General features: G+C 40.2%; 1 protein-coding gene across 3 annotated transcripts in view; it reads right to left on the bottom strand.

Annotated features, from left to right (window-relative positions):
- PRKCZ (protein kinase C zeta) overlaps positions 1-11,091 on the bottom strand; it is a 157,891-nt gene extending 146,800 nt beyond the window's left edge. For 2 of the 3 annotated variants that reach the window (XM_072427153.1, XM_072427156.1), the window contains exons 1-2: positions 10,749-11,091; positions 3,218-3,394 (exon numbers count right to left, since the gene is read on the bottom strand). In XM_072427153.1, the coding sequence (XP_072283254.1) occupies positions 3,218-3,288 (71 nt within the window). In that variant the 5' untranslated portion in view covers positions 3,289-3,394; positions 10,749-11,091. The remainder of the gene's footprint in view (positions 1-3,217; positions 3,395-10,748) is intronic. The other variant, XM_072427155.1, reaches the window with a different exon arrangement.
- Positions 11,092-20,223: the final 9,132 nt, after the last annotated feature.

Here is a 20,223-nt window from a genome sequence, read left to right as displayed (position 1 = left end):
AAAAATTCATGAAAACCTGTAACGCTTTTGGAACAGAAATCTAGACCTCAGTGTAACACCCAGGTGGTTAAAGCACTCCAAGGCTGGAGAGGATACACTTAATCAGTAAACCTGGGGGAGCCAGCAAACCTCAAATGGATTTGTTAAAAGTTATTTGCTATTTGTTAGCAAAAGTTTTTAACCCTGGACCAGAATAATTCCAGGTTTGCTGGATCACCCAGCTTCGCTGATAAAAATGTATCCTCTATAGCCTTGGGGAGCTTTAATAAACCAGGGCCGTTGAATCAGCTACTGATTTTATATCTCTCTCAAGGCTCTGGCAAGCCCTTTTCTGCAGTGTGCCTACATCTGTCCTCCACTGTCACGTTTCAGTTTTCTGTTGCATTCTTCGTAATAAAAAAAGAAGACAAAAAAAAGAAAATTCCATAATCATTATAGCTGGTAGGCCGGCACAGCTGAAAGTCAACAGCAGAAATCTCACCACTGAAGTCCCCAATAAATAAAATACCATGGGATCCGATAGCTCTTTAAAATTGGACCGAGCTTAGAAATTGAACTGAAAACTTGGAAAAGGGGAAAATTTGGCTTGAATGGGTAAGCTCATTTTCTGAAAAACCCAGCAAACCAGTTTTGCGAATTTAGTTCTTTGTTCCCCCTCTACTTGGAATTCAGAATAGGCCTGCATTGTCTATGTTGTCTTTTGGGGTCCGTGATTCAAAGTATTGAAGCAATTGGGTCAGTAAAAGTAATTTAATAATTCCTTAGTAAACATATTTTATTAAAGACAAACTGTGTTAAGTTCCTAAATCTGACCTAATATCACCAACTTGAAGTCCCTGGACATCACATCACAGCTCAAACTGGTAGCAGTGAAAGAAAATGCCAAAGGGAGGAAAGAGCAGAGATGACCTTATGGTTCTGCTGCTATTCCTTTTACTGTCCAATCACAGGTGGAAGTAGCGGCCTGTAAGTGAAAGTAAAACCGACAAGAAAATACCAGGTTTCTTTCCATGATGGATAGGGCTTTGCGGAAAAGCTGTACAATGCTCAAGAATGTAGAAATACAAGTCTTTTGGCAGGAACAGCTCTTATATATGATTCTAATACATGTATTTAGCAGTTTGCTTGAAATTCAGCTTTAAAAGCCAATCAACTAGCATTTTTAGAAGTAGGTAAAAACTTATCTCCCTGTTTTTTTCTCTTATGACAGGTATACACATCTCTGTATAACACACACAGACTGATTTACATGGGGGAACCCACAAAACCCCAGAACTCATTAGATCCTGTTATAGTAAGGAAAAAAAAAAAAAAAAAAAAAAAAAACTTTGGCGAATAGTGGTCTCTTGTTTCTATCCCAGGGAGATGCGATTCTGCCTTCTGAAGCTATTTGGGTCACCCCTGTCTCCATGAAAAAGCATCCAAGTCAGTAAGTGTTTGACATCCAAGTCAACAATAGCCAATAAGTCTATCCTGATATGTTTCTTTACAAAACGATTAGCCAACAACATATGCCTTTAAATTAGATTAGAATTCCTGCCAAATAAAGATCATGTGTTATTACATAAAGTATTAGCGTTACAAGATGGAAACCAAATAAACAAAAATGTAAAGGATCTGTAGATTGAACAGGCACAAAGAAAAGAGATAAAAAATGTCAATAGTTGTACTAATACTTCTAAATATAATGTAATGTCATCTAGATTAAACTCTATTTCCTCATCATAATTAAGTCTTGAGTACCCCACTGATATATACACAGCAAACCACCAAATCAGCTTTGCTCTCTAATTAAAAAAAAAATAAAAATAAATATCAGTATATAAGTCTGAAACCTGTGCAAAGGTTAGTTTATTCTTGAATTCCCAACTAAAAACAATATCCAGTTTCAGTCATACTGCTTTCTAATGGGGAATGATGCAGTGGGGTACCTCCAAATCATCCTTCACACTTTCCTTTCTACAGAACAAACAGGTTACCAAGACGCCTTCAATACACCACTCATTTGTTACTACTGCCAAAATGATCTCTAAGGCTACGTACACACGTCAGATGATCGTCCTCCGATACGAGCCTCAGGGCTCATCTCGGTCCAGAATCTGACATGTATACAGAGGCCGTCCGACGTCAATCATGGATCCAACCTGGTGGATCCACAAACGACGGAAGATGAATGAACAGAATGAAAGTAAAGGGAGAAAAGCACAGTGGGTGCCGCTTGCATGTTCTCCCCCCTCCCATCAATATAGAACAGAACGGCACAGTATGTAGAGCACTTGTTCCTTCATCTTTCAGTCTTCTGTTGTTGGGAACGATTTCTGACAAAATTTAACATGTGTAAGCCCTACAGTTGTTTTGGGTAAGGGTACTGAACGTCTGTATGGGCCTTTATGACAGAACACTTTGTACATCCAAGTTGACAGGACAGTTATTTAAATGCCCAAGTGTCTATACGTCCAGTGCAGTTTTCTCCCCAACCCCTTTTAGCTGGGCGTACCACCCAGAAATTTTCAGTAACCACCGGCTGTTTTTAGGTAATTACTAAAAAGAGTTGGGTCATAAAAATGGGGGGCTGCCACCTGTAAACAATTTCTTCCCACCCAGGTTATAAAAAATTTCTGTGTTGAACACTGCAATGTGTACCAATCTCCATACCGCCCCCCTTAACTTATGCATTGTACTCGTGCAAAACAACCATTATTGTTCAACATAGATTACGTTACCTATTCATAAAACAGGGAATCTGACATCTGTTCCATGTGTTTCAATGGCAGTAATTGATTCACACTAAGGAACGTCAGATTCTCTGTTTTAAAAAGAATACTCTTAAGTGTATTTAAAGCTAAACAATTTATCTTTTTTTAAAACAATTTTAAAAACATAGAAGAAAGACAAAAAAGGAAAGGTTTGGACCACTCATTTGTTTTTTTTTGTTTTTTTCTACCCCTTCAATATTCATTCAGTCCAGCACCAAAATAAGTTTTGGCTTTGCTTACATTTTAGCCTTTACTTTCTGTCACAAAAAGACAACAAGAATAAGGCATCACCCTAAAAAAAAAAATTGACACTACAACAGGGAGGATTCCCCCAACTTCTTCTGTTGACTATGGAAAAAGGAAAGGATTGGCTTTCACTCCTTGTGAAAAATTCACTGTGGTTACCTGTAGCTGTGAATTTATCAGTTAAAAGAAACATAAAGAGGATTTGTACAACTCACCCATTGTAATGTGCCTTCATTTTGATAAAGTCTTTTGATAAATCCATTTTAGAACCCATCTTGCTCGGCATGATACTGCAAATAGTCGATGTTGGGATAGTCTCAGGAGAAGCACATGTACAGTCTGAACAGGCGAGCTAAGCAGTTTTCAGTAGTAATCAAACCAGATTGTCACTCCTACAGAAAGAGCAAAACAATGAATCACTATTTGCATTCCGATACCTTTTACGACAATGACACTGTCAGGAGAGATTATGAAAGATGTTTCAAATAGAAGTATTTAAATACTGGCACGGCCCATTCTGATACACATGTGATCAAACAGTAAACCATTTATACTTTCTGAATATTGTGCCGAATTTGTGCTACACATTAGATAATTCCTTCTACTGTGTACAGAGATGGATTTTGATCAGTTTGGAGGCATAAGCTTCACCTCCAGGTTCACATCCAAAATGCTTGTTATGTGTTACCCCTTGATTGAAATATTTGGCAGATACATTACGGTAACTGTATGGGATTAATACCTGTAAATTATATTTTCACCCATACATGCAGATCGGGATATTCAGCAAAAGTAGCAATTATAGGGACAAACCATAATATATTCAGGGTTTTTTATGGAAATCTTTTTCCTGAAAAAAAAAAAAAGTGAAAAAAAATTGTCTCCAGATTTAGCTGTTTGCCTGAAGTTCTATTTGTATTTTAAAATTCACTTTTGCCACTAGATCACAAATATAAATGCTCGCTTTTCACTAGAAAAATTGGTTGGGGGTCAACTAATGAGAACTTTGCCTTTGGGCCTGGTACATATGCCGAAGTACTTGTTTTCCTGCGTGGCTTGTCAGAGCAGGTTTCCAGTGCCAAAAGCATAACAACAAATAGAAACATTGAAGCCTTTACCATAACTTGAAAAATAAGAGCTAAAATGCTCTTTTGATGCATAAACCTTTGACTTTAAGTAAAATAAACTAAAAGTTATACAGATCGTATCAGAGGGTTACAGTTGGACAGAGATCAAAATTAAATACCAGGTCCCATACCAAAACAATACAAAACAAATAAAAATATTAAAGGATTGTGTCAGCTAGGTCCTTTATGGTAGAAATTTATTATAGATTTCTCTTTTGGAGCCTGAACACAAGGTTTGTCAGAGTATGAGCACAGAAACATGGGGAAACAAAGGGAATAGATTTTACCACTTTGTCCATTCATGTCAGAGCTTACATAGAGTTGATTATATACTCTTCCTCTCATTATAGTGCAAAGGACAATCAGCCATTGAAGCCCGGATCTGAAATCACTAGGTAGATCTACATTGCTGAACACCTGACAATGTTAGTTGACTGGCTAGCTTTAAAGTGGACATACACTGATGGATTATGAAAGCTGCAATTGCTGAACACATTTCAAAGAATTCTAATTGCCTTGTAGTAAAGCTGATCTTTTGGTTTTATCATTTCAGTCACATACCTTAAACACGTATGGAGCTAACTAGTACAAGTAGCTGAACACCTGAGCTGCATACTCTTTCTGGGTCAGTGATTCACGAGGTGTTAAAGGATCAACCAGGCATTATTAGTTTCAGAAAATGAAAAACAATTTCATCTGCTATAATCACCTCCTCTTCAGCAATGCCCCCCACAGACCCACCCACTCACCAACCCAGCATTGGTCCTCCTATGGTCTGAATGGCAACCAAGGCATTAAGGATCCACTCCCTCATTCTCCATTCTGGGTTCACTGGATATTGCTACATAGAGAAGCATTGTGTGCCTTATGTGGCATCTGTCTCTACAACATTTGGGAATCACCCACTGCTGAAGGGAGAAGAGGGCTGGGATACCTATAATTTCACAACAAAGGGCCAAAGAAACTGCAAAATGTGCTTAAAAAGAACTTAAAACAGAACTGGATCAGAATGAGCACAAATTGTGTCAGGGGCTGGTGTATGGTAAGGGTGGTGGGTACCCGGTCACAGAGTTTGGCTTTAAACTACATTAATATTTTTTATACACATTACACCTAAGCAAAAACTCTAGTTGCTCTTCTGCTATGTGGCCAAAGAATTGAGGAGGGAACAACACACAGCCTTAATAAAACCAAAGCTTAAGGCCATGGATAAAGACAGACTTGCCAGCTTCAGCTTAGAATAAGGAGTAGAATAAGTAGCTCAGACAATGAAAACTAAGAAATTCTCCCATATATCTTTCTAAAACAACCCTCTATCATCTGCCAGCCTAATTTCCACGGGTGCAGTAATTTGCCATTTAAAAGGCTAGCGTTTCTCCTTCAAGAGAAAATGCATCCCTTTATATAAATCAGTGTTTCTCATGTACTGCCTGATCTGTGTAAGTCTATTCATTTATTTTACATCTGGTTGATGTACTGACATGTCCTGTCTGGTTTTTGATGCATTGATGTGTGTTATGGAGCTTACTGATTGCAATGGGCAGCACATAAAAATGCATTATTGTTGTTAATACAAATAGAAACAGGCACAGAACGCTGTAAATTGTCCCAGACCACAGGCTGGCTCCAATAAATTACAAAGTTACAAAGCATCAATTTATGACAAATGATCCATTATGACAACAGTATTTTATAAAATCAGCAATTACAATCCCATATGTATATTGTAAAGAAGTACTGCATAAATGACAGTGAAATATTCAAAATACAGATGCAATACTTTCATTACCTAATTGTTTGGTGTCAACTGAATGGGCCCTTCCAATTCTCCTAAAAGCTTTTCTGACAAGGGTAAATCCAATTAGTTTATCAAAAGGTAGAACAAAGGATCTAAAATTCTCTCACATGTTAACTCTATTCCAATACTTATCTCCTAATCCTATGTTTTAGCTATGCCTCCCCCTATAATACTTCCAAAAAAACAAATGCACTTTAACTAATGGATATCTGGATCTCAGCAACATTTTTTTATAAAACAGCAAAGCGATGTCACAGTTTCATAGCAGAGTTTCCTGGTAGCCAAACCTGTCTAAAAACAAGTTATTCACTGTTTGAGTAACAGTTCATAAAGTCTAAATATACTCAGGTGAATTTAGCAGCGATGTACTAGAAAGGTAAGATCATGAGGATTTTATACTGCTAGATGCCACGGAACTGCAAAATTACTTTTCTGGGTTGGAGTGGCCCATGTCCATGCAAAATTCAGGACAAAAAAAAAAATTCTTTAGAGTGGAAGACATATAATGGAATACATTGAAACGTATTAACTTCTACCTCTACTCCATTGATAGACACATCACTTCTAATACACTAATTCACGGGTAGCTACAAAACGACAGATATGATATAGTGATTCGTTGATTGGCAGATATCCTTCTTAGTTCTAGAGGAACAAGCACCAAGGTTCACCAAAATCCTCTCCCCATGCAGGAAGTGTCATACAAGTGGCAAAGGTAATTTTCCAACCCTCTCAGAAAAATGAGCAGATTTTCAAACAAGCTAAAAAAACATATTTGGACGAATAAGTGCTTTCACCCATCCGAGGCGCTTGTTAGCTTTCTACTGAGCAATTTTAAAGAAGCACAGGCCACTGACCATTGGGCACTATCCAGCCACCATCTGACTCTGAATGCATGAAGCACGGCTTGCAGCGTCCCTCCCGATGGCTGCCTTTACAGTTACCTGAATTAGAGAAGTATGGCTATTGAGGTAAATACATACACTAGTCTGCTAAATCCAGGGCAGGGGTTTAAGGCATTAGGTGCTTTCTAAAGCTGCAAAGCACCAGTTTATATCTGCAGGGAACTTGCCCAGGTAATCTACAAGTAGAAGCCAGCAGGGTCATTCCAGATGTGCCAACTGCAGCTAAACATTGCCGGTCTATACTAAACCTCACATGGCTGAGACGTGGTGCAAAACTAAACAAACTTACTTTCATGGTACTTACAAGGAACTCTGACTAATTGATGGGTAATGCAAGTCTGATGATACTGTACAGTTTTATTACTATACAGGTAGTGCCCAGGGTACATACGCGATAGGAACTGTAGGTTTGTTCCTAAGTTGTATTTGTATGTAAGTCAGAACAGGTACATTATTTTAATAAATACAATTGGGACAGATGTTTGTCTCAACATAAGATTAGGCAGTGTAGTGTCAGTTACTGTAAAAAAAAAAATCCTCACTGTGAGTAAATCACAAACACAAATCACAAAAAAAACTTTATGGAACCTAGACATTCATTAACTTCTAGAGCAAGCTGTGCTTTGATACGCAAAAAGAAACAACTGCAGTGTTTGTCTTGGTCATTAAAGAGTTGCAAGAGCTCAGTCCTCAGGATCACCCAAAACCTCAGCTGTGTTTAGCAAAAGATTTCTTCTGCAAGCCATGCAAATCGCCCCCATCTCCTCTCCAAACCTCTATTTTGCACACAAGCAAGCAGGGAAGCACAGTTCGTATCTAGAAGGGGTCCATATGTCGAATGTCTTTAACCCAGGGACTGTGTGCAGGACAGAGGCTTAATGGGGGGGAGGCGGGCAGTTCGCATGACTTTCAAAAGAAATCTTTTGCTGTTCTGCAAGCTCTTGTAACTCTAATGAAAAGACAAACCTTGCAGTTGTTTATTTTTGCATATCAAAGCACATCTTGCCCCAGAAGTTAAGGAATGTCTAGGCCCTATAAAGTTTTTTTCTTTTCACTTTGTGATTAGCTCACATTGAGGATTTTTTATACAGTAACTGACACCACGCTGCCTAATATGTTAAGACAAACATCTGTCCTAATTACATTTATTAAAGAAATGTACCTGTTCCAACTTACATACAAAATCAATATAAGAACAAACCTACAGTCCCTATCTTGTATGTAACTTGGGGACTACCTGTATTTCCACTTACTTTGTGACAACAGTGTTTGCTCTCAAGTCAAATCACAGCACTGCCCCAACCCACTTTAGCTGGACAGTTTGGTGTACAAATACACACAGACAAAATATAAATAAACCCATGAAAAAAATGTCATATACTGAATACTATCATTACAGGTATTTATCACACAAAGGAATGAGAATACAATATTTGTGCCTTCCTCCCAACAGTACCGATTTCCACAGGACTGTTCAAATATTTTAACACGAAGTTACATCATTTTTCTGCAGACAATTCCCATCACATGCTTCTTCACCAAGCTAGGTGCATGTCATCACGCAGCAACATGGGCATCAATGCTTCTTCACAAAGCTAGGTGCATGTCATGACCCAGAGACATGGGCAGCTACATGGGCATCACATGCTTCTTCACCGAGCTAGATGCAAGTGAGCAAAGGTGGCTTATGTTGCATGGTGTGCTAGTCATTAGGAAGCGGCTCCTTTGCTGGGAAGCCATGACAGTCTTGTTTTATTAATCTAGGGCTGAGCTGTTCTAGTGAAGCAGAATATTCAGTCCCCCGTTTACCTGGCCTGTTCATACACATTGCTCTTATAGAAACCTAGTGGAGTTATTCATATGCAAGGCAAGAACACCAACATCCCTCAGTGACACCAATGACTTAACTAGGCACCAGTGGCAAGCTTCTCTCTACAGGGTATATTTGCCATTTCTATTCCTCAAAAGAGGATCAGTGACCCCTCCTTTGGCACATCTTTATTTTTTTTTTACTAAGCCCCAGCACAGGGCATTTTCCCCCCTTGCTGATCACCAATGCTGGCAATTTTTCTTCCCCCTGGCCACGGGTCCAAGACATTTTTTTCATTCCTACACCACAGGCGCTGTGGAATTTTTACCTCCTGTTGGTCACAGATGCCACTGCCAGCCATGTCTAGGCCCTGGAGAGGGCTGAAACATGTCAGAGACAAAGCAAAGATTGGATTGTAAAGGTCTACTACCGGTGTGATGCTTCCATATAAATAATTATAACAAAGTATTACTGGAAAAATGGAACATCACAGTAGAATGCGGCTTATTTCTCTTTATGGGCACAAACATCAGCCATTCATTTCCCCTACTGGGACACTGCTGACCACCCCACATTATACATGTGTTCCACATCGCAAAATATACCTGTATATCACATAACCCAGCGCACAATATGGAAAAAACATTGCAAACAGGTAGGTGCGCTGGAGTTGGTCATCCCAGTCTTGGCCAACCAAGGCAAAAAAGGAAGAATATGGCAGCACCCTATGATAGAACGGGGACAGGGGAATGTAGTGGATTTAGTTTACCCCTAAAGTTTTACTTTAAGTTTCCATGATCAGACAGGTGCTTCTGCAATAATCTGTAAACCCAGCAATCCCGGCTTTCCTCGTTTAAGCCAGGGAACTCCTGCAAAGATGTAACATCCGCCGCAAACAATCAAGATGTCCGAAGATGGTCTGTAGGAGAAAGAAGAGAAGGTAGACGGCCAAGTCGCATTCCGGTTTAGTTCTGCTTTAAGTGTTAGTTCTCTGTCTGTATTTCGAGGTTTAGAAGAACAGGTTGACATTTAAAAATCTGTCAACCTCCGAACCTGAGAAGTGCCGGATTTTCGAAAATTCTGGATTTTTTACCGTTATTTATGCTGTATATATTTACCAGAAAATGACTACCTGTACCATCCTTTAAATGGATGCTGAATCCATAATGGGGCTATACAGCAGCAAATACATGAAAGGAATGAGCAGGAAAGCATGTGCAAGACCCAACAGCTGATTTTGGAGTACAGCGCCATCAAAACATAAAGGGCACCTCCAGAAAACAGTGGAGGAACTGAAGGAACCGGATTATCGATGGCCAGATTTTTGAACGTCAGCCTGTATCTGTAAAACTTTCTCTTGCAGTACAGTACATAAGGTGTATTGTGGGGGTACAAAGGCAACAAAAAAGGTATTGACTAGCCACACCCCTTAAGCCACACCCCTTATCCAGAGTAATGAAGCCACGCCCCAACTTTTGCAGCAGAACATTCCATACATTCTGCTCTTTATTTAGTTCTAATGTTGGGGATGGCAGTGAGCCTTTTACCTTTTTTATTTATTGAAGGTCCATTTTTGTTTTCAAGATTACTTAGAACCACTTAAGACTCAAAAAAAATTAAAAATATTAGTTAGAATGGAAGTAAAGCGCCACATGATCAGAGAGGGGGTTATTGCAGAAAGCGACTGCCAGGGAAGCAATCCAATCCGAGTTTACCTGTGCACATGCTGGGACTAAATTAATTTACCGGTATATGCGCATGAGTTACATCTCTCCGACCAATCAAGCTGGCTAAAGTTCGCAAGGAGGAAGAAGATGGCGGTGCCCTGCCATGGGCCAGGCAATTTGCATGGGTTTAGTTTCACTTTAAGGGGTGATAACACAGCATAAAAAACATGACAGGGGTTGTAGTCCATTACTAACCAATACAAGTTGGATAAAGGAAAACTTTTAGCACAGGTTTGTACATCACACCTAGAGGAGGAACAAAGGGTACAGGGGGATGTTTGCCCCACATAAAGAGTGCAGCCAGAGTAGGGGGGCACAGTATACAGCATTACAGAGTATGTTGGAGCCATATGAATAAACCATGAGAGTGTGAAGTTACCTGGAGGGGGCGGGGGATCTCCCAGCGATCACCTGCTGCCAGCAAGGGCCCCTGGAGAAAATCGGATTTGGAGGCAGGACATGGCACTTCACGGTGAGGGCAGGTGCAATTAATAAATCCAGCCGCCCATATGATAAAACAGGCGCCCTCTACAGGTAGGGCTGGGGGCTGCACTCACGCCGTCATGTGAAGAGTCTCCGTATCCACCAACGAAGCCCGGCCAGTTGTAAAATAACCAACTCCCGATAAGTTTAGAACAACTCTGTCAGCCCTGCTATGCCTACAGGGTAACAACTCCGCCGGACAGTCTTCTATACCACCCCGTCCGAAGAACACCGGACTCCCGGAATATGGCGGAATAACTGTGGTGGCTCCCTCAGCCAATGGCAACGGGCCGTTACAGCGTTTCAGCCAATCACGCCATCACGAAACAATCGTTCTACCCAATCGTCGAGGCAGACAGGAGAGCTGCCTCCAATAGGCTGAGAGTATCAATTACCTGTTTGAGGATTAAAGGGATTAACCAATGAGGGTCAAGCGGATTACACCTGCGGCCAATGAGGAGGCGGGCGAGGACGGGCGGCGGTGCGGGTCAGTAACTGAGTAACCGGAGTTGTGTGTAGGGAGCTGTCAGTGAGAGGAATGTGGAGAGGTTACATCACACACTCCTCACATCTTCCTGGAATTACTGTGGAATTCACACAGCCCGCATTCCTCAGATACACTCATGGGTCATTCATTCACCGTGCCTGAGCCATAAATCAACCTACCCATCCCAACCTTAATAAATAAATGCTTATGGTGCACCTGTGCCCAGACCATGGCTATATACCTGGAGCTAGGTGCTATGCTATTTATTTATTTGTTTTTTTTTTTTATTTCTATAAATATTTATACTTCAGAGATAAAAAAAAGTTGTAGAAAGTAAATATTGTACTTATTTTCTGCTGCAAAACCCTCCCAGGCTGCTCACAGGTTGTGACTACCGAAGTTAAAGTGGAACAAAACCCAGACGTATTCCAGCGACGGGCGCCATTTTGATTGTCTGTGCCATGATAATATAACTCCTGGTACATGTAAAGGAAGCGCAGAATGGCAGGTTTCTATGGCAACCAAACCTGGCGCTGCACATGCCTATTGCCAGAAACCCGGAGCGATCAAGGAGGTAAAACCGAAAGAGATCTGCCTGTAATAACCACCTGCCCTATCATACAGACAAAAAAGGGTAACTAAACTCAACATTTTTACTTTACATAGAAGAGTAGACAACCCTTCTATGTAAGGTAAAAATGTTGGTAGTTTTTTTTGTAAATAAAAGGGTGCAGCACCTCCACATTAAGTAACAAGTGCAACATCGGTGATGAAGAAAGAACACTGAAGACAGAAGTGAAGATCGAAGATGGCGGTGCCCGGCGCTTCCTCTGTGGCGGAAAGAACAGGAATTCCAGGATGACACGGGACTGGATCGTGGGACCAGCACCATTGAGAGACCTGCAGGATTAATGTGTAATTTTTTTGTTTTTGGTTTAGTTCCGCTTTAACCACCTGAGCGTTACACTGAGGTCTAGATTTCTGTACCAAAAGTGATCCACTGTTTATCATGAAATTTTTTTTTTAAATTGTAGACCTGTAACTTACAGAAATATGTCTGAACAGGGGTTCTAGTAGATAATATGAATATAAAAAATGTATTTACTTTTATTTTTTTTTATTTTTTTGTATTGGATTGGATACCGGAGTTTGTATTCAATCCAATACAAAATGAGCGTTTGAATTTACCAGTTATGTACTTTGTATTAATTTTATATTATTTTGTATTGGACTGGATACGCAAGTTTGTATCCAATCAAATACAAAATATAAATTTGAATTTCCAAGTTATTTACTTTTATTTTTTTTTTTATTTTTTTTTTTTTGTATTGGATTGGATACGCAAGTTTGTATCCAATCAAATACAAAATAAATGAATGAGTTTCTATTTGAATTTCCCGCACACGCGCCGACGTCATCACGCACGCAGGGAGGAGCCGTCCGGTTCTTTTTCTCCGCCGAACGGCTTCTCCCTGCAGAGATCATCCGGCGCTGGACGAAGACGGACGTGGACGATCAGCGGGACCAGGTAAGATGCCGGGCAGCGGAACACAAGATACCGGCCGGCATCTTACCAGTCCCGCTGGCACCCGACGCTGGAGAGGGAGATCGACGGACGACGATGGACGGAGGACGACGCTGGAATAGGAAAACGACTCTGGAATCCTTACCTCCATGGTCCCGCTGGGTGTGCACAGCTGGACCATGGAGGTAAGGATGTGACAAAATTACGGGGTTAACCATCCTAGCCATTTTTTTTGCCCCACCTTCGTACGGGCATACCGGCTAGGTGGTTAGAGCTAAACTTTCATTAAAGTTTATGAAGCTTTCATGAAGCTTCTTCATTGGCTTCCATTTCACCTTAGAATCAAATTCAAGCTCATTTACCTGATTTACCAAGACTCTCAAGAATGGAGACAATAGACTATCGTGAAAGAACCTGAGTGATCCAGCACACCTGGAATGGATTCCTTAAAATAATTTCCTATAATTTGGTAAATGTTTTCAATCATTGACCAAATACATATCAGGTTTGCTGGATCACCCAGGATCTCCCATGATTTACATCTTCCAAATCTCTACTAGAATTGAAAAAAACAAGCCTCACTTCCAAAAAAAATTGGTAAAAAATTCACAAAGCTTTAACACACCTTTAAGAATCACATTTTTTCAGCCAGTGAGGACCTTTAATGGCTAGGAAGGGGCACAATGCTTGCTGGATTGTAAGGCCTTGTACATACAGGCTGATCGCCATAGACACACCAAATAACCATCATTTTCTTTATAAATGTTTTGCTCCTAAATAAAGCTTTGTGAATTGAAAAAAAAATACAATGTTGGATATGGCCATTGGCCTGTCAGCTGGGATATCGTAGCATACAATTGGCTAGGAGGTCACACATGATCACTGGATTGTAAGGTCTTGGGCAGACTGCTTCATTGCAATAACCACCATTTTTCAAGAATGTCATTTGGGATGACTGGCCATTGGTCAGTCAGCTGTGTTGTCACGGACTACAGTTTGTGTACCTTCACTGAAGCTGTGGCCTTTCATTGTTTGCTGAGGAGCCTCTCTAGAAGCATCCAAAGCGCTTGGACTGCGATTTGTGCGGATTGCATATTTGTTTGCTTTTTTCCTGACTTACCCACCCTTCATTCACCTATACCTCAATTACCTACATCTCATTCACCCATAACTACACCTCAATCACCTACAACTCCATCACATACACCTCATTCACACACATCCCAATCTGCACCATCTGCTTGGGTGAGATTATCGTAGGTGAGTCCATTGGTCAACTAAGATGCTTCCATGTATTCCACAGTGCTTGCATCCAGCCATGGTTGGAACAAAGACCTACCTGTCCAAACTGCAGGGCAATTGTTATTCGATTTGTTCCTTCACAGGGTGAAGACACTGATGGTATGCGTAGAGTTATTATATGGGTTGATGAACTTCAAGCAGACATAGAACTCACGGTCCATGAACAGGTCATAACTCCGTGGACAAGGGTCACTGCCACAATTAATGAACAGGGAAGGCTTGTTGTGAACTTTTCAACTTTTATTTTTTAGATTTTTCAGCCACCAAACCAGCAGATTGAGACTCAACGGGTGCTGGTTCGATCTTTGTAGGATCTCAAATGTCTATCTGGACAGCGCTGGACTTAGCAAAAGTAATTATAATTATTTCTAGGGCACATTTAACTCTGTCAGGGGTCAGGTTTTACCAAAGTACAGTGGACTACACACCTTTTGCCCTTTTTATATTTTCTACACAGTTTGCTCTTTTTTTTTCTACAAGCAATAGAGACACTCATGAACTGTTAACCATACATTGACAGACATGCAGTAATTTACACTTAGACGGACAGATATCTAGACATAGACCAGCTGGTAGATATGTACAGAAGTGAGATCTACACAGACGGACAAATTAGCCTAGAATAGGACACACACACACACGTTAAACAAAAAAATATATACACACAAACATACACACACATGCATACACACTCCCACTCACACACCTATTCACTAGATGAGGCCTACAGCCAACATGCATCCAACACTAGAAAACCGATGACAAGCATCGAGTAGGTTAGCTTAGTGTAGTTTAGTGTAGGTCCTGCCCTGAAAGAGTCTACCTTGTCGTGGTGGGCAGGCTTGTAATCTATTGGTCAAAATCGTGTCACAGATAAAAATGCAGAATTATTTCTGTTTCATTTTTTTGGCCAGTTGATTAAACCAATAGACTCTTGATCAGGATTACACTACACACACGATTAAAAAGATATAAAAATACCAAGCCAAGAACCAAATGGAGTTAGAAGAATACTCTGGAGTTAGAAGTTAACTGGAGTTAGAAGAGTGCATTTCTTGAAAAGAACATAAAACATTTTTATACGAATCATTACATAATAAATTTACTGGAGCAGGATGATATCTCCTAAACTGTAGTGACTTGAAATTTTTAGGATGCACAAGGGACGCTCATAGCTAATAGTATTCATAATTTCAGCCCCCAGATGATAAAAATGTAAAGATATAGGAATCACAATTGTAAAAACTTCTGAAAATATAACATTGGGGTTGCTGTTTCAAAAGCAAATGCACCTAGGTGACTATAATTAAAAATGGAAATTGGGGATCCGCTGGCCCACTTGCATAGCAAGGAGCATTGGGGTGGGGCCCCTAAATTGATATCTGTCACAAATCTGCCCATCAAAATCAAATATCGGCTTAGGAACTGGTAGGGTACAGACATGTGTAACAGAGCATTGTGTTTAGATGGTCATTGTTTTAGGTTGTAATGATGCCATGGTGATGAATGTTTAGGGGGTGTTAGCCACAAGTGTTCTCCACTTGCACCTAAAATTTTGTTTATCTGCACCTCTTTATTCTAGAGAAATTAGGGTTCAAGGTAGGGTAGAAGACAGTTATGTGTAACAGAGCAGCGGGTTTTGATGGGCAGAGGTATTTATGTTCTAATGATGCCATGCTAATGAAATTTTAGAGGGGTGGGTTATACAAGTGTCCCCCACTTGCACCTACATTTTCAGTTTCCTGCACTGCCCCATTCCAGCTAAATTGGAGTCCCAAGAACAGAATTATAGTTTTATACAACAATTATAGTTTTGTGAAAGGTAGGTAAAAAATTAGGGGCCCCATACCAATGCTCTTAGCTATGTAAGTGGCCCCTGGGGGTCCTTAATGTGAATTTTCAAATTTCGGGCTCCTTGGTGCCCTCTCTTATGAAACATCAACCCAAATGTTCAATTTCCACAAATTCCCGCCCACTTTTTTTTACCATCCGACTACAGCCTCCCCTTCCCTTGCTGAAAAAAATTTCTGGGGAGAACACTGGTATGTGGCCGAGCTGGGCCAATCATTGCCACTGGGAAGACCATTATTTCTTGCGAGATATCACGCCAGTGGGGTTTGACGCTTACACAGGGCTTTTCTTTTACTCTCTGCCACCAACTTGAGCAACAGGAGAGCAAGTTTAATGGTCTGTGGAGAATTGCATTTACAAATTCACCTACAAAATCCCCCCATACCCCAGTCTTAGCAGACAACCATGTATGGTTTTTGTTATTTCCCCAAAAAACTCATTTTAGGGAATGATTTAGCACTGATGATAGAACAAGGGACTTAAGGAGTACATTTTCCAGAAGCAAAAGACAAGTTTTCAGCGCCGACAGTTCCCATAAACAAAACCATCCATGTAATTATATAAAGATAAATTAATGTGGTTCTAACAGTGTACTTAAATTTATCACCAATAAAAGGCAAAAATGTCAAATTAAGATGATTTATCCATCGTTGACGAATTACTCAATTCAGGCTGTTTGTGGTTCATATTGGTGCCGATTCTTCTGAATGGACTTGGGACTACAGGGACAGGAAGAAATCGACCTTTTTTATTGGATTATACGGACACGGTCACGTTGTCCATATGGTGTTAAGGAACTTACCTAGTTATACTTCCTTTTCCAACTTTCCTCCATCACTTTTTTTATTTATTACAGTCAGAACTTTAATCCCCAATGTCACCCAATTTTGGATGCCAGGGCAAGCGATGGTGTCACGTCATGCGACAAGTATGTTTGTACCAAGCAATTGGCTGCTGGACTACAGCATGATATTTTGCTCCCTAATTCTCAGAAGCTTTGGGTATTATACCTCACTAGAGTGTTGGGAGATAGACATTGGTATGGTGAGTATTGGCAACCTTCGGCAAGGTAAGAATTATTTTACCTGCAAAGTGAAGTGGACAGCGGACATTGCCTGTCTCTTCTACAATAAAAAAAAATCTTCCTTCTTACAATTTTGTAGTATTTTAGTTCCACTTTAAGCTCTCAATAATAAATATAACAGGAGCTTTAAATGCCTGTACATAAGGAAATGAAATAGGTCAAATACTATTTACAAAGTTGATTTTGTCATTGCTCTATGTATTAATATTGAATTGTCAGATGTGTAAAGATAAAATGTAAATACATTGTGGCATGAATATAATATATAAAGGGATATTCTAAGTCCTTTAACAAGATCAGGATGATCATACGCATGCAAAAAGTTACATAATGCCTCATTCTAATGCATGAATACACTTGATGCCTTTACATGTACATGCTTTGCATACGTTTATATAATTTATTTAGAAGAGTACCTGGAGATATTGTGCTGGTTAAATAAAAAGTTTGCAAACAGCATTAATGATGTGGGCATATCCCTTTCAACTGATTAGTTTTGACATTTAATACATTTAAAAAGAAAAATAATTGATTTTTTCCCAAGAGTATTTTTTTTAAAAGTGTGAGCCACTTATTCCAGGATTCACAATCTCTGATAAATCTCTCATAAAAACTTGACAGTCAGCAATGGAAGTACACAAATAACTCTCATATGTACTTCTATCTGTTCCATAGAGGTGACGCAGGGAAGAACTGGCATTCATACCATGTGGCAAGGTGGGGACAGTCTGAGGCAGCACAATCTTTTGGTGGAATGACTTGGAGCTCTAACCTTGCTTGTGTGAGACAGATATTGTAAGGTTAAGGATAATTATTGAGGACAGCATGAATGTGAGTGTTTTGCAGGTAAGGTTTTTAAAACATACAATTACTGGATCCTAGATTTAGTATAGAGGTATATGGGGACATCCCATGTGTCCACCAACTGAAGAGCACTGGTGGTGCATGAATAGTTAGGAAGGAAAGTCCATTACAATTACCCTATTTCCCAGCACACGAGTGCCAAGACCTTTTAGATGTACACACAGTTGGCCACTCTCAGATGCCCTATATGCACCTAGGAGCAGTTTTTAGAAGTCAGCCGCAGCATTTGGCATAGTGTGTGGTACAGTTGAATGGGGTTGAATCACAGCGGCAGTTAAACCACAGCTTACTGCAGTTGAAACGCTTGTCTATTCAAGTCAATGGAAACAGCTAGCGGCTCAAGGATGCCCGGAAACCATATGTTGCATCCAGAAATCTTGCACAAAGCACCACAACTGCATTACATGTTTCCCGCACACTCCCATACAGGTAAATTGCAGCAGTTGAGCACATGGTAAAATGTTGCACTTAACGTTGAAATTACCCAGTAGCTGTTATATAATTTTCATTCCACACATTTTACTGATTTTAGTAAATATTCATAAACAAATACTAGTAGATTGCTACAACCTGTGAACAATTTTATGCAGGGGTTTCAAACTCAAATACACGGGGGGCCAAAATAAAAACTTAGTCAAAGTCACGGGCCAACCTTGAAATTTATTGAAAAAATTGAAATTTTTCCTTCTCATTAGATATAAACCCTTTTCAGTACAGCTAAGGGGGAATGCTGAAAGTGCCAGGCATGGCCAATGCGGAGCTAAATCTTATGAGTGGCCCGCCGCTGAAACTCCCTCTTCATTGGTACTAAGCTCTTCGTTGCTACAAAAATTCCCGGCAATATTTGCGTCTATGAAACAGTCCAATGTGGGGCCATGCATAGGCAGAGAGCCTGCTGGTCTATAGATGCGAGTGATGCCGGGAATTGTAGTAGTGGCGCTATTTCAATGCAGCGCCGGGCCAACTGCAGTTTATATTAAGGATCCCTTTGGGGACCAAAAAAAAAGGATGTTGAGAGCAAGATTAGGCCCCCAGGCCAGAATTTGACACCCCTGATTTTATGGAATGGCAATCAATTACAACATACAGTATTTGCACACAAGCCTCCACCCAAGTGCTTTTTGTCAAGCCAAACTAACATAAGGTCACGAAATTTTAAGGTATGGGTAATGCTAAAAGAAAATCCTAATAATCACAAATAGGCAACACAGCATATATCAGAACAGGTCACAGGATACAGTAGTGTCAAGATCAAAGAACAAATATCTGCAGTCTAAGTAAAATTCATTACTGCCTATCTGAAGCAAAAGATTAGTTTTACAATTGTGTAAAAGCAGCAGTATCATATAATCTAATAAATCTTCTACAAAGAAAAAAAGTATTATAGCAAAGTAGAAATTAATACAATTTTTATTTAAGCCTGTAAGATAACAGTATTTAATTTATTTATCTGTTCTACATCCTTTTGTTTCTTATTTCTCTGTCTGCTCGCTTCCTTTGTTTCAGAATGCTAGCTTTAATTATGTATTTCAGGCATGCCACAGAATGAGAACATTTAACAGATGATTCATGTTGTGTTCTAGTTATATCTGTGTCTAGTTATGCATTCTTTTGCTTTCTCTGTCATTTTACATTTTCAAAAAAGTACTTTGACAGATATAAAAAACTTTGGACTGTATATTTAACCAGCTATGGGTATGAGAACAATTTTGGCCACTGTCTACTGTTTTGCTTTAAAGTACAAGTAAAGGCTGTTAGTAAAGTACTAAACTTAGTTACTGTTTGACACCGAACTTCCTCTACCTTCCCTAACTGAGCCAAAACCTCATTGGTTTCTCACACGCTCCCCCTCCCAGGCACTGCAGATCACAAAGAAGGCTTTAAACAACAGCTTCAGTGCAGTCAATTCAGAAAGCAGTGGGTAGGTTTGGATATGGCTAGGTGCTGATTGACAATCTACAACAGCGGTCGCCAACTGATGGCTCTGGCCTGAGCACCCTCAAGTGGGGTCAGGAGAAAGACCTCGCTGGGGGGACGCACCTGCCAGAGCCACAGACCATGTCCACTGTACAGTTCCCAGGTGACGTGAGAGTGGGCGGGGTTATGGCATAATGACATCACTCGGGGGGAGGTTTCTCCCTGCTTGAGTGACACTTGGCTCCCCAGGTGTGCGGTCAGGAGCCGGTGATTTTAGTGGTCCGCCGGAGCGGAAAAGGTTGGCGACCACTAATCTACAAGATCTTTGGATCAGCATGTTG

This window comes from Pyxicephalus adspersus, chromosome 11 (assembly GCF_032062135.1).
Source record: "Pyxicephalus adspersus chromosome 11, UCB_Pads_2.0, whole genome shotgun sequence".
Lineage (NCBI taxonomy): Eukaryota > Metazoa > Chordata > Amphibia > Anura > Pyxicephalidae > Pyxicephalus > Pyxicephalus adspersus.
Note: the sequence above shows the minus strand (reverse complement) of the source record. Positions and strands in the feature narration are given on the sequence as shown.